Source organism: Lycium barbarum, chromosome 6, assembly GCF_019175385.1.
Source record: "Lycium barbarum isolate Lr01 chromosome 6, ASM1917538v2, whole genome shotgun sequence".
NCBI classification, from domain to species: Eukaryota; Viridiplantae; Streptophyta; class Magnoliopsida; order Solanales; family Solanaceae; genus Lycium; species Lycium barbarum.
The window spans coordinates 109051145-109065597 of record NC_083342.1 but is presented as its reverse complement, the minus strand read 5'-3'; the positions used below and the strand labels follow the sequence as shown (position 1 = coordinate 109065597).

Here is a 14453-nt window from a genome sequence, read left to right as displayed (position 1 = left end):
ACGCCGGAGCTCCGGCGAACTCCGACGCAACCCACCAGTCGCGAATCCCCACTGCCCCACAACTTCATCTTCCTCGTCCCTCAACCGACCACCACCCTTATCGCCGCCGACGGTGAACTTCACCTCCACCACTAGGCGACGCACCCCAAACAACCCCCTCACCTCCTTCGTCGTCTCCCTCTACTCCCTCCGCCTCGTCTCTCTCTTTCCAGCCGCCTCTCCGCCAGCCTCCTCCACGCCGGAGCTCCGAGCTCCAACGAATCCCCACCACAACCCAATCAAACCCACAATCTACAGCAATTTTCAGCAGCAACACAAAGCAATTGAATCCCACGCGCCGCCGCAGTTAACTGTTCTCCGTCAATAACACCGTCAGCTCAACAAACGAATGAAAGAGTAAAGCAAAAACCAGAGTACAAAAGAATAAAAATAAACCCATCCAGAAAGTACATTTTCTAATTGCATTTTTAGCTCAGGGATCTCATCTCTCTCTTATTACAACTTTCCTCTGTCACTTGTCACAATTGGCTCTGAAAATTTGTTTATATTTGAGCGCCAGAATTTCTGCTCAAGCACACTAATTTTATTGAGACCCCCTGCTTTCGTTTTCATTGTAGTTTCTCATCTGAACTTTATTTTTACCTATTTTAGGGGGGGAAAGCTGCTGTTGAATGCAGTAGCTTGAGTTTTTGCTAAGTATCTGAAATCTGATTAAATTTCCTGTGGTTCTAAGCTCAAGTCCACGCTGTTTTCACTGCAATTTTGATTGACATATTGGACTTGTTAATTTGATGTAAAGATTCCAAAGACTGGAACTTGGGAATTCAGTTGGTGTAATTTTCATAAATTTTTGGTGTATTGGGGTTCTTTAATGGGCACTTGGAAGTTCCTTACTGGTGTTATAAACATTGCTTTTTTTTTTTTTTCCAGTTTTGTGTATTAGTTATTTAGAAAAGATTTTTCCAGTTCTCTCTAGTGGGGTTCCAAGAAAATTGGCAATTCTTGGATCAACTTTGTTTATGTCACTTGTTAATTATACTGATTTGACAATTGTCGGTTATGTTGCTGTTGCACTTGGGGTTATTTCTCTAGCACCTTTTATTATAATATCATTGATTGCTATACCAAGGATTCATCCTCATAGGTGGTTAAGTTTAGGTCAGAAGGGTGTGAAAAAAAAAGATTGGAACTTGTTCTTTAATACTCTTTTTTTTGGAATTTGAATTTTTGGGATAATGTGAGTACTTTGGCCGATTGAAGAAATTTCCGTCGATTTCCAAGGCCTTCCATGTACAAAGACGGATTTTTATTTTAAGTTTATTCATTATTTTTTAATTTATCCGATAATTATTTATTCTCTTACTAACATTTTTATTAAGTCTCATGCAGGTATCCGAATATTTTTTTTTGAAGATGACACTCAAAAGAAGTTCAAATAGCTTCTTAAATTCTTTGTTTATATTTTTTTTTTGCATTCTTAAATTATGCAAGCATAAAATATAGTGAAACTTTACTTTTTTTTAGGGTGTAGGTTAGTGGTATTTATTTATGATCTGCTTAGGTGATTTAAATTTTATGTGTTTTAGACAAATTAATATTAGACAGTTATTATTTTTGTAGCTTATATTCTTATAGTTATCATATTTTGCTAGAGTTTTAATTCGATAGCTTAGCACACTTAAGTAAATAAATAGGGTGATTTGCCTCAATATTTAGGCTTTAGAATATACTCTCATAATTAATTGATTAAGCGTACATACTTAGTTAGTTAAATTAGTTAACTCACTTCGAGTGCAAAATAATTTCATACCTATTTTTTATACGTTTGTCACATACCCAAGCTTCTAAGTTGCACATAACTTTTTTTTATAATAATTATTATATCACATATGTATAAAATACGTATTGCATGATTATTTATGTGAATATTCATATTATTCTTTAGTCTAAATTCTATTAATTTTTGTAAATAATAAAGCCTTTTTACACATCCCTCGTATAGTTTAAATTGGTCCAGCCGGGAACCACATTTGTGGATTCTGAAGGATGCCTAGTACCTTCCCTTCGGAATAATTTGAACCCTTACCTAGAATCTCACTTATTTTCGTAGACTATATTAAATTGCATATATTAATAATTTATAGGTACCCTAGTATACCTTAAATGCTAGGTGGCGACTCTGTACATAATTAATCATTTCGGAGCTCCATAAGTGTGCTTTGTTTAACCTCGGGTAAAAATGAGGTGCAACAATGGGTTCTTGCTCCTAGAGAATTAAAAAAAATGTGAGTTTTTAAGAAAGAAAAAAGTAAAACATTATTCTCTTTATCAATTCATGCACCTAAAAGAAATGCAGAACACTTTTTGTGTGTTTGATAGGTACATTTTAACATATCTTGAAGTGTATAATAGGAACAAAAAAGTATATAAATGAAAATTAATGACAACTTTCAGGAACCACTTACGTATGTGGCCATTTAAATTTCCACATACAAATGGATAAAGCATCTCTTTCAATCCGGCGAAATGGAAGGCTTTGGCGGGCCAACCGACCGACAGAGTTGGGCTGGGCTATAAATATAGGGACCTCTCTAGACAAGGAAACGTGAAAGAAAAAATCTGCTACTATTTGCCATTGATAACAGACATTTTAGCACACGTAACACAGGGATTCGACTACACATTTCCAACTCAGATCGTGCAATAGCATGGCATTGAAGCCTTCCTGATTTGGTGATGCCAACTGCAATCACAATTTTTTCAAGAGAAAAAACAAATTAAATTCCTAATAGAAGTTGAAAAGGACAACAGGGCCAAACGGAAAAGAATCACGGGAAAGTAAATTCGAGAGTGAACATTAAGTCCGAGTAACTTAATACAACTACTAATTTAGGTAGAGATTTTACTTATCCAGCAATTATTCATCTAACTACATGAAACTTTTACACACTTTCAATCCTGCTAACTTAACAAATCAACTGAAAAGATGCTTCAAGGCTACAAGTACAAGAACCCCTTTTTCCTGAGAGCTGGATATATTGACTGGATACAATTTTCACCATCCCATATTGGATGAACAAATGGATCACATTTACCAGTAGAAGCTACTCAGACTTGCCTTTGATCAGTCTCAAGGAAAATGCCTGTAAAGCCAAAAGAAGAGCTTTGAGTCTCTGCTTGGTTTCTTCATCTATCAGCACACCATCACTGTCAAACTTTGGTGGTGACTCGAAGCCCCAAACGTAAAGTTCAGGCTTGTTAATGAAATGAAGATCAATGAAGATTCCTATCTGTCGAAGGTGATATTGTGATCGTCCTCCACCGAAGTTACCTCCAGCACTCACAATTGCTGCTGCTTTATCAGCCCAAACATTTGGAGGTCGAGATGCCCAATCAATTGCATTTTTCAAGGGTGCTATCCAAGGAGCAAGAAAGGATAGTCAGCAGTGCCAAATGTATCATCGCAAGAAGTGAAAATCCATCACACTATTTGCACCCGTATTAACATAGTACGTCAACATTGTGTACCACGACAATTGGGCGGCTGAGGGGTAAGGCTGCATATCCAGAGTCTTTAACATATGATACTTTAAACGGTAAGGGCTTGGACCCAAACAAGGCAATCAAATCATTAATTCGAATTAAGACGTACAAGCTATGCTTACTTCAACTCTTACAGTCGCACCTATTAATTACCATAACAGATACTAATAGATATTGGTTTCTTAAACAAATTAGCAGTACTAAATAAAAACACGTAAAAACCCAAAGGTATTAACTCATTTAACACTCACTCCTCCAATTAAATGAACCAAGTTAACCCCTAAACGAACAGAAGAGGGGAAAACTAAATTTTCAACATATCAACCTGAAAGACGAGCTAATAAGATATCTTTCCAGCAGTTAACTTGAACAGTTCTTCTGGAGTATTCAAATGTCACACAGATGTTAGACGACTTATGTTCCATCTAATTACAACATTCATTCGCACATTGTTTTACAACCAAATACATTTAATTATCCCTTTCAAGTTCATAAGTTTGCTCTTATTAATCTCTTGAAAGAAAGAAGATCATCCTACAAATAATCTGAATGAGATAATATTTTAGATAAATGAATATTTCTCATAGTATATCATTTTAATTGTTCTGATAATGAGAAACTTTTTCTTTAGTAAATATAGTTTTTTTACAGCTTATTTATACCATAACTTTTTACAAAAGAACCATTTCAAGCATCTTTCTGGTTCAACCTCCACTAAACAAAAGTTAAAGATGTACAGAATAAAGTGGCTTGCTTAATTAGCATTAGTGATCATAGGCCCTAATACACACCATGACCATTTAGAATCTCAATTGAACACCAATTATTTTCCCTTTGCCAGCTTTCAATTTTCTTCTTCTTAATCTTCTCTTCCCTTTATTCCTTTGTAATTACTGAAAGCTCTGTTCTCACTTCTCACCAAAGATAAAGCATCATAAATCATGATTATTGATGTTTTCAGATTCTCCGTGCATAGAAAGTTAAAATAGCGCTAAAGTAATCAAACCTCAGACCAATTGTAGCACATAGTCAATCAATAGTTGCCATAAAAGAACGGATTAAAGATTGGAATTGCCAGAGCTACAGCAGACATAAAAACAGAGTAAATAATCGAGTAACTATGTTCATATTCTGCTTCCCCTGAGGAGAGAGTTAAACTAATCTTAATTCCAGGAACCTTGTAAACTACTCTACTTTTTGCGCAAATGTTGAGTAACAATGTAAGATGTTCAAAAAGAAGAATCATTTTAAGTCTAAATTAGGTTCAAGATAGTTAATTGGAGCATCAATTAGAGCAAATGAAAAGAAAAAAAGAAGGATACCAGTGACGGAGTAATTGTACTCAGGAGAAGCAAAAAGGAAACAATCAGCTTCTTCAATCTTTTTACGAAAAGCCTCCACAGCTGAGGGATAAGTTCCCTTCACCTCAAGGTCCTCGTTCGTAAACGGCAACTGCGATATGTCCACGTACTCAAACTCTATTCCTTTTATAGAATCCTTGCATATCTCCATTGCTACATCCAACAATCATCAATCACACAACATGAGTAGCAATTACAAGCACGGAATTCCAATTCTACTGTTTTATTACTTAAGAAAATTTACTCTGTACCAGTTCAAAACACCAAATGCAAATTTTCTTTAAAAAGAAACAGAGAAAATAAGATTGTACCGGCATTGAGGAGACCCCGATTCCAGGAAGCTTCACGGAGGGAACCGCAGAGCCCAACTACCTTGATCACTGGTTGAGCTGCCATCGCCACTGCTTGCATTCCACTCTGGTTTTTTTTTTTTTTTCTATTTCTTATTCTGTCTTTTCATGTAATGCTTCTACTCATCAGAAACTTATATACAGGAATTCAGAAGGCCTGACGGATGCCATGACGAGCATTTAAAATTAAAGGGCCATTCGAGTTACCAGTAACTTTGAATCAAACTCCTGTATTTATATCTATGTAACTAAAAAAAGTTACTACTATTATTCAAACTCATAAACTAAAAATTCTGGGTCCGCTTAAGTGTTAGACTTGTAATCATCGTTTAGGTTTTTACCTGTCTTCTTATGAATATTTTTTTGTTCCATCCTGTTTCTCATCAATCATTACATCTTTTTTATCAGCAGTCAATTGGCAATATGGTTAGTTTCAAAAAAAAATCCAAGAGATCTTTTTTTTTCTACAGTCGGTTACAGATACATGTACGGGAGTCCGATTAAATTTGAATTCGCGCCAACACTTCCAAATTAAGGATAAAATTAGAACTGAGCATAAATACCGAAAACCGAAAAATCGAACCGAAACTTTAACAAACCGAACCGAACTAGTTTGGTTCGGTGTTTGGTGTCCACCGTCAAAAAACCGAAACAGAAATAGCCGAACCGAAGTTTGATAAAACCGAACCGAAAAACCGAACATGCAACGAAATTTAATACATTACCCAAAAAAAATTAAAATAGTTCAGGCTCATTATGTTTAAAGCATAAAAAACCCAATTGTAATAAATCCTCTTTTGCATTTATATCCCTAATTTTTTACTTCAATTGAGAAAATTAAATATCCTTAACAAAGAAAGGTAACTAGTATGTGTCTTTAGGATTAATGTATGTCTTTTATGTGTTTTCTTAATTATTCTTACGGTATGTATATAACACCTAGTAATCCTATATTATGATTATAGTTTTCTGTTCTTGTGTATCCTGTTTGTTTGATTTTGATTTCAATTTATCAGTTTTATATTTTATTGCTTTTGAGAATAAGAATTAGTGTCAATGGAACCGCTTCTAATATTATATCAAAAAAACCGAATTGAAAAAACCGAAACCGGACCGAACTTTAAAAAACTAAAACCGAAAGAACCGAACCGAACTAGTTTGGTTCGGTGTCCACCTTCAAAAAACCGAACCCGAAATAGCCTGTTACGCCCCGTATTTTTATACATTGGGACAACCCGGATTAATTATGATAATTTAGAGCCAAGACTATTCCGGGATTCGAAGTCGGGACTTTTGACCTTTGATTTTATTTCGAGGCATAAGTTATATATGGAATTGTTGGCATTGAACACTTAGGAAAAATTTGGGACCACAATTCATAAATTGGAATTAAAATGTTGTGCAAAAAAATAAAAAATAAAAAATAAATTCCTTGGTGGCCATGTAAATGGGAATTGGTCCCACACATTATGTGGCCAATTTTAATTGGTCCACTCCATGTGTGGGCCAAGGACACTTGGACAACAACTATATGAGCCTAAAGTATGACCAAGTAGTCATCTTTTCCCCATTGCAAGACTTAGAAAAAAAAATCAAGGAGTTGAAGACCACCTTCAACACCCCTCTCGGCTACAAACCAAGAAAAACCAAATCCAAATCAAGCCACCCCAAAATTATTTCCTTGGTATAAATCAACTATTTAGAAGTCCCTAAGTAACGTGGAAGAGTTGTTTGGGTCATCCAACCACTAGTTGTGCCCAATTGCAAACCCTAACTATTGAAGGAAGTGAAGAAGGAAGGTAAGCATTCATTATGTTTTTGTGTTATGAAGGTTATATTCATGTTGTAGTATCTTATAGTGGTTGGAAATCATGAAATATAGTATGATTGGGAGTGGGTCGTGTGATGGGTGTTGTTGTGTTGTGATTGAAATTATGAATTAATGTTTAGTTAGTTGATTGGGATCATTGTAAGGTGAAGAACAATTGAGAATCCTCCATATATGTGTATATATAGTGTTGATTGAAATGGGTCACATTATATGACGATGAACGAATGAACGTCGCTTAATGTTTTAATCGCCGTCGCTATGAATCTTATGTTGGAAATGAATGTTTGTTGACTCAAAATGATGTTGTTAATGTGCGGACTGTTTTTTGGAGGTTATTGTATATTTATTGTAATTGGTATATTGATGAGATAGCATTGTTAGAATGTAATTTGAGGATACAAACCATGATTTGGAAATGACGAAAAAAATTTTTAAAGGGCTGTCTCGGTTGGGGCTGTTTTCGGCCAGCTTGGAAAAAAAAAAAATCGGGTTGTTGGAAATGTGGTATGAATTGCTTAGAATGCCCTTGAATGTTGTTAGTATGGGTTTGGGTTAATAATCAAATGTACGAACGATATTGTGGCTTTAAAGTAAGCCATGGAATTGAATAATTGGGAAGTTGTCAAATGGCGTAAAAGAGAGCTACCATTATTATTTTGCTTTTCGGATTGGTTGTCAATGTTACTAGGTTGGTTATTGTGGTTGTTGTTGTTGATTTTGAGCGAGTTAAATTCTCGGGGTAGCCTATTTACAGGGGAAATGCTGCCCGGATTTCTGTAGAATTAAGGGCGAAATTGGAATTTAATGCCCAAAAAGTCTTTAGCTAATGTTTGGCATTTTATGGCTTGTTTGTAGACCTTGGGCAGCCCGAATCATAGTTTGGACTTAGCTTGAGTTGGATCATATTGGAGAGCGTTTGAGGTATGTAAGGCAACTTCCTTTCTTTTTGGCATGTCTTAGTTTTTATAGGCTAAATTAGAGCCTCAAGGAAACTTTCAAATCCGAAATCCGAGCATGTTATGATCCGTATATGTTCTTTGGCACTCTTATGTATGATCTGATGAAATATGAACCTTTATGTATTTGAAAAATCGCTTTTCGAACTTTGCGCAAAAAGGTTTCCCTTTAAGGAACTTCGAAATATCCGAATGTCATATCTTTCACATAAATGCTCGGATTGCTCCAATATATTTTTATAAAAATTTGCATTACGTATAACGAGTATGTTTTCCATAAGCAGGCCCGACTTGGGTAAATTCCCATCCGTGGGTCCCGCGACTTCCTTTTATGAAATTCGGGAGATTTTGAAAGAATATGTTAAGACTATTATTCAATTTTCAAATATGATCGTTTTGCTTATGTTTGAATTTATGATATTGATTTTATGCATATGACTACTCACGACTCTATTCGTGCATTTTGTTATTCCCTTCGCCGAGTCCCGGGCCGGTTCTGTTGTCGTGCGCTTTTTGATATATTCCGGTGTTATGCTGTGTTTATGGTTCACCGTGCTCCTTGCTCGAGGGCCGGGTTCCACTTATGTTTGGCGTTATGCTGTGTTTGGCGTTATGCTGTGTTGTGATGTGTGACGGGGATTCGGAGATTTGAAACTTTCTGGTGTTATGCTGTGTTGTGGCGCCATCGACAGGCGGGCGACCACATTTTCCAGTGCCCTATGCATAATTTATACTTTGGGAATAAACATTTTGATATGTATTATTTTCTATATATCTGATTCGATTATTATTCAGATTTATTTCTGTACCTTCTGCTTTGCATACTCAGTACATATTTCGTACTGACCCCCTTCTCCGGGGGCTGCGTTTCATGCCCGCAGGTACAGACGCCCAGCCTGGTGATCCACCTGTTTAGGACACCCTTTCTGCTATTCGGAGTGCTCCTCTCTTTCCGGAGCTTATACTTTTGGTATATATATTTATTAGTGCATTTGTATATATTCGTTCATGGGTACGGCGGGGCCCTGTCCCGTCATATGATTCTGTCGGTCTGTTTAGAGGTCTGTGGACATGTTTGTGGGTTAGGGTCTTTCTGTATGAATGTATGTACATGTCGTTTGGGCGATCCCATACGCCGAGGCGGCCGGTCCGCATATGTTGTTTGGGCGACCCTATACGCCGAGGCGGCCGGTCCGCATATGTTTATATATATTGCTTGGTTAGCCCTGTGTGGCTTTCGTTGGTATTTTCTGCGTGCAGGGTATATTGGATAGTCCGTAAAACAAAGGAAACTCTGCCGAAATTTTTCTGGAAATTACCTAAATTTGAAATAAAGCCTTGTCGGCTTCCGCCATATACTAGAATGAGTTGATAGAATTTGAGATAATATTTAATAGATGGGTTCGGGTGCCCAGATCGGGCACTAGTCACGGCCTACGGGGTTGGGTCGTGACAGAAGTGGTATCAGAGCGGTTTGTCCTCGGAGTGTCCACAGATCGTGTCTAGTAGAGTCTTGTTTATCGGTGTGTTGTGCACCACATCTATAAACAGGAGGCTACAGGACATTTAGGATGTTGTCTTTTCTTCTGATCTTAGATCGTGCGATAGAACTGTGCTATTAGGATGATTCTGTTTTGATCTGTTGTTGTTTTTCTTTCAGTGATGCCTCCGAAAAAGGCGACGGCCGCCCAGAAGAAAAAGGGCGTAGTAGGAGAGACCAGCCGGGCTCAGAAGGGTACTCGGACCCTTGCTCAGATGATGCGTGATATTACGTCCCGGCCAGCCGACTCTGCTACGTCTTCATCGTCAGAGGAGTCTGGAGCAGCTTCACCATTAGCTCCAGGGGCTTCAGCTCCCGCGCCTCCAGCTCCTCAGCAAGGGGCGGAGGACAGGACACTGAGAGAGGCTGTGCAGTTATTGACCACTCTGGTAGCGGGACAGGCTCGCAGACGCGGGCGGAGAGATGATGATGATGACGATAGGCGTGACAGCCTGAGGGTTCGAGAGTTTCTATTATGTGGCCCTCCAGAGTTTTACGGGTCTAAGCCCGACGAGGACCCCCATGACTTTATTCGGGGGATGCGGCGCTCACTAGATTTGGTCAGGGCTTCAGAGACTGAGTCTGTTGAGTTGGCTTCGCATAGACTACGGGATGTTGCTGCTCACTGGTATGAGTCCTGGGAGCTATCCAGGGGTGAGGGTGCTACCCCAGCTACTTGGGACGAGTTCGTGACTGCTTTCACTCACCACTTTTTGCCCCCAGAGTTACGGCGAGCGCGGGTTGACCGATTTTTGCATCTGCAGCAGAGGGGTCGGAGCGTCCGTGAGTATAATATGGAGTTTGATTCTTTGGCCCGGTATGCACCTGCCATAGTAGCAGATATGGCCGATCGGATGCACAGATACGTGATGGGGTTAGACCGCTATTTGATTGATGGCTGTATGGCGGTGGCATTGCAGGCAGACATGGATATTGCCCGACTACAGGCTTATGCCCTAGGTATGGAGGACCGACATAGAGCTGATTATTCTAGCAGAGATCGGGACAGGAGGCCGCCCAAGAGGGCCAGATTCGCAGGTTATTCTGGAGATTCTCGAGGCGGACAGCCTCAGCAGCAGCAGTCAGGCAGACATCCTCCTCCGTCAGGCCGGGGTACACCCCCACAGTTTACCGGCAGGAGATCTGAGGGTGTCGGATATTCAGGGGCAGGCCCGAGCTCCAGGGCTTCAGGTTCACAGTTGAACAGAGGTTCCAGCAGTCAGATGAGGCCACCCAGACCTTTGTGTTCCTACTGTGGGAGACAGCACCCGGGAGAGTGTTTCCGAGCTACGGGTGCATGCTTTGTGTGCGGCCGTCAGGGCCATCAGATGAGAGACTGTCCGGCTAGAGGTGGTACAGGCAGTTCAACTCAGTCTACCGGGTCAGCCGGTGGTTCATCTTCAGCCTCGGTGGCGATGCGCCCTGCGGGGCGAGGTACTCCAGCACCAGCAGGCCGCGGCAGGGGTCGTGGCGGAGCTTCGGGTTCTAGCGGTCCTTCGAACCGCATTTATGCCTTAGCCAGCAGACAGGACCAGGAGGCTTCGCCTAATGTCGTCACAGGTATATTACTGGTTTTCTCTCGTGATGTGTATGCATTGATTGATCCTGGTTCTACATTACCATTTATATCTCCACTCGTTGCTGATAAAATTGGGATAGAATCCGAACCGATAGAGCCTTTTGAGGTAGCTACACCAGTAGGGGATTCTGTTATAGCCAGTCAGATTTATAGAGATTGTTCCGTGATTATCTGTGGCCGCTGCACTAAGGCGGATTTGGTAGAGTTAGATATGATCGAGTTTGACGTGATTATGGGTATGGATTGGCTAGCTTCTTGCTATGCTACTGTTGATTGTCAAAAGAAGATAGTCCGATTCCAATTCCCAGGGGAGCCAGTTATAGAGTGGGCAGGTAATACAGTATCACCGAGGGGTAAGTTTATTTCATACCTCAAGGCTGAGAAAATGATCAGAAAGGGGTATATTTATCATCTGGTCCGTGTTCATGATTTAGAGGCAGAGGCACCGACTCTTCAGTCAGTCCCAGTGGTTAATGAATTTGTAGATGTATTCCCAGATGAGCTTCCGAGTCTACCTCCCGAACGGGAGATAGAGTTTGCTATTGATCTGTTGCCAGACACTCAGCCTATCTCTATTCCTCCGTACAGAATGGCACCTGCAGAATTAAAAGAATTGAAAGAGCAGCTGAGAGATTTATTGGAGAAGGGTTTCATTCGGCCTAGTGCGTCACCCTGGGGAGCTCCAGTATTATTTGTGAGGAAGAAAGACGGCTCGCTGCGGATGTGCATTGATTATCGGCAGTTGAATAAGGTAACCATCAAGAATAAATATCCCCTCCCCAGGATTGATGATTTGTTTGATCAGCTGCAGGGTGCCAGGTACTTCTCGAAGATAGACCTGCGATCGGGTTACCATCAGGTACGGGTACGAGAGGCTGATATTCCCAAGACAGCATTCAGGACCCGATATGGGCACTATGAGTTCAGAGTTATGTCTTTTGGGCTGACAAATGCCCCAGCAGTATTTATGGACCTGATGAATCGGGTATTCAGACCGTTCTTGGATATGTTTGTGATCGTATTTATCGATGATATTCTGGTTTATTCTCGGTCAGAAGCAGAGCATGCAGACCATTTGAGGACGGTACTTGGCACACTTCGGCACCAGGAATTATATGCTAAATTTTCTAAGTGTGAATTCTGGTTATCTTCAGTGGCATTTCTGGGACATATTATTGGGGCTGATGGCGTCCGGGTGGATACCCAGAAGATCGAGGCCGTAAAGAATTGGCCTAGACCTACGACGCCGACAGAGGTGCGTAGCTTTCTGGGATTGGCTGGTTATTATCGGAGATTCGTGGAGAAGTTTGCTTCCATTTCAGCGCCTTTGACAAGGCTGACTCAGAAGGGAGCTAAGTTTCAGTGGTCAGATGCTTGCGAGCGTAGCTTCCAGTTGCTGAAAGAGAAGTTGACTACGGCTCCAGTCCTGACTCTTCCGGAGGGTCCAGATGGGTATGTGATTTATTGTGATGCCTCTGGTATTGGTTTGGGATGTGTGTTGATGCAGCACGGCAGGGTGATAGCTTATGCTTCCCGGCAGCTCAGAAAACATGAAAAGAATTATCCTACTCACGATTTGGAGCTGGCCGCGGTCATTCATGCTTTGAAGATGTGGAGACATTATTTATATGGGGTTCACGTTGACATTTATACAGATCATAAGAGCCTTCAGTACATCTTTAGGCAAAAGGAGCTGAACTTGCGGCAGCGGAGGTGGTTAGAGTTGCTGAAAGATTATGATGTTGACATTCTCTACCATCCTGGGAAAGCTAATGTTGTGGCGGATGCACTCAGCCGCAAGTCTATGGGCAGCCTAGCAGACGTGCCATCAGAGAGTAAAGAAATGGTTCGCGATATTCATCAGTTGGCTAGTCTTGGAGTTCGCTTGGCTGATTCTGGAGATGTTGGGGTTTCTGTTCGAGGTATTGCTGAGTCCTCTATTACAGAAGATATTAAGCGGCATCAGTATGAGGATCCTATTCTGGCAAAGTACAGAGACGCAGCGCTGGCACAGGAGAAGACTCCGTTTGAGATTTCACCTAATGGAGTGTTATTTCACAGAGGCAGATTGTGTGTACCTGACGTTGCAGGGTTGCGGCGACAGGTTATGGGCGAGGCACATTACGCCCGATATTCTGTTCACCCAGGGTCGACGAAGATGTACCATGATATCAGATGCCTATATTGGTAGGACGGTATGAAAAGAGATATAGCAGAGTTCGTTGCTCAGTGTCCAAATTGCCAACAGGTTAAGATTGAGCACCAGAAGCCCGGTGGGCTATTACAGGAGATAGAGATACCGACGTGGAAGTGGGAGATCATTAATATGGACTTTATTACAGGTCTACCTCGCACTCCACGGAGGTATGATTCTATTTGGGTTATTGTTGATCGGCTGACGAAATCAGCCCATTTTCTTCCGGTTCGGACCACCTATTCAGCTGAGGATTATGCCAGGCTTTATGTCAGGGAGATTGTACGACTTCATGGAGTTCCTGTGTCTGTTATTTCCGATAGAGGTGCCCAGTTTACAGCTAAGTTCTGGAGATCGTTTCAGGAGGGATTGGGGACCCAGGTGAGCCTGAGTACAGCCTTCCATCCCCAGTCCGACGGACAGGCCGAGCGCACTATTCAGACATTGGAAGATATGTTGCGTGCCTGTGCTATTGATTTCAGGGGTAGCTGGGACGATCATTTACCGCTTGTTGAGTTTGCGTATAATAACAGCTACCACTCCAGTATTCAGATGGCACCATATGAGGCTTTGTATGGCAGGAAGTGTAGATCACCGATCGGTTGGTTTGATGTCGGGGAGACTGAGTTGATTGGCCCAGATGTGGTCCAGCAGGCCGTGGATAAGGTGAAACGTATTCGAGAAAGATTGTTGGCAGCCCAGAGCCGACAGAAATCTTATGCCGATAAGCGACGTCGACCGTTAGAGTTTCCGATTGGCGATTGGGTGTTCCTGAAAGTGTCACCGATGAAAGGTGTTATGCGATTTGGCAAGAAAGGAAAGCTCAATCCGAGATATATTGGGCCTTATCTGATTATTCGCAAAATAGGCAAGGTGGCCTACGAATTGGATTTGCCAGCTGACTTGGGAGCGGTTCACCCGGTATTCCATGTTTCCATGCTTCGTAAGTGTATTGGTGACCCTTCCAGAATTTTTCCTTCAGATGAGATACAGGTCACAGAGGAGCTATCTTACGAGGAGCAGCCTATAGTCATATTGGATCGTCAGGTGAGAAAGTTGCGGAATAAAGATGTGGCTTCGGTTAAAGTGCTGTGGCGGA

At 41.1% G+C, this 14453-nt stretch overlaps 1 protein-coding gene across 1 annotated transcript; it reads right to left on the bottom strand.

The window, feature by feature from the left end:
• Positions 1 to 2833: 2833 nt before the first annotated feature.
• Positions 2834 to 5589, bottom strand: LOC132645380 (NAD(P)H:quinone oxidoreductase-like). The gene is made up of 3 exons (XM_060362338.1): positions 5216 to 5589; positions 4866 to 5057; positions 2834 to 3415 (listed from the first exon to the last, which is right to left on the bottom strand). Exons 1-3 carry the CDS (start codon positions 5313 to 5315, stop codon positions 3105 to 3107), a joined length of 603 nt encoding a protein of 200 aa, XP_060218321.1. The 5' UTR covers positions 5316 to 5589; the 3' UTR covers positions 2834 to 3104.
• Positions 5590 to 14453: the final 8864 nt, after the last annotated feature.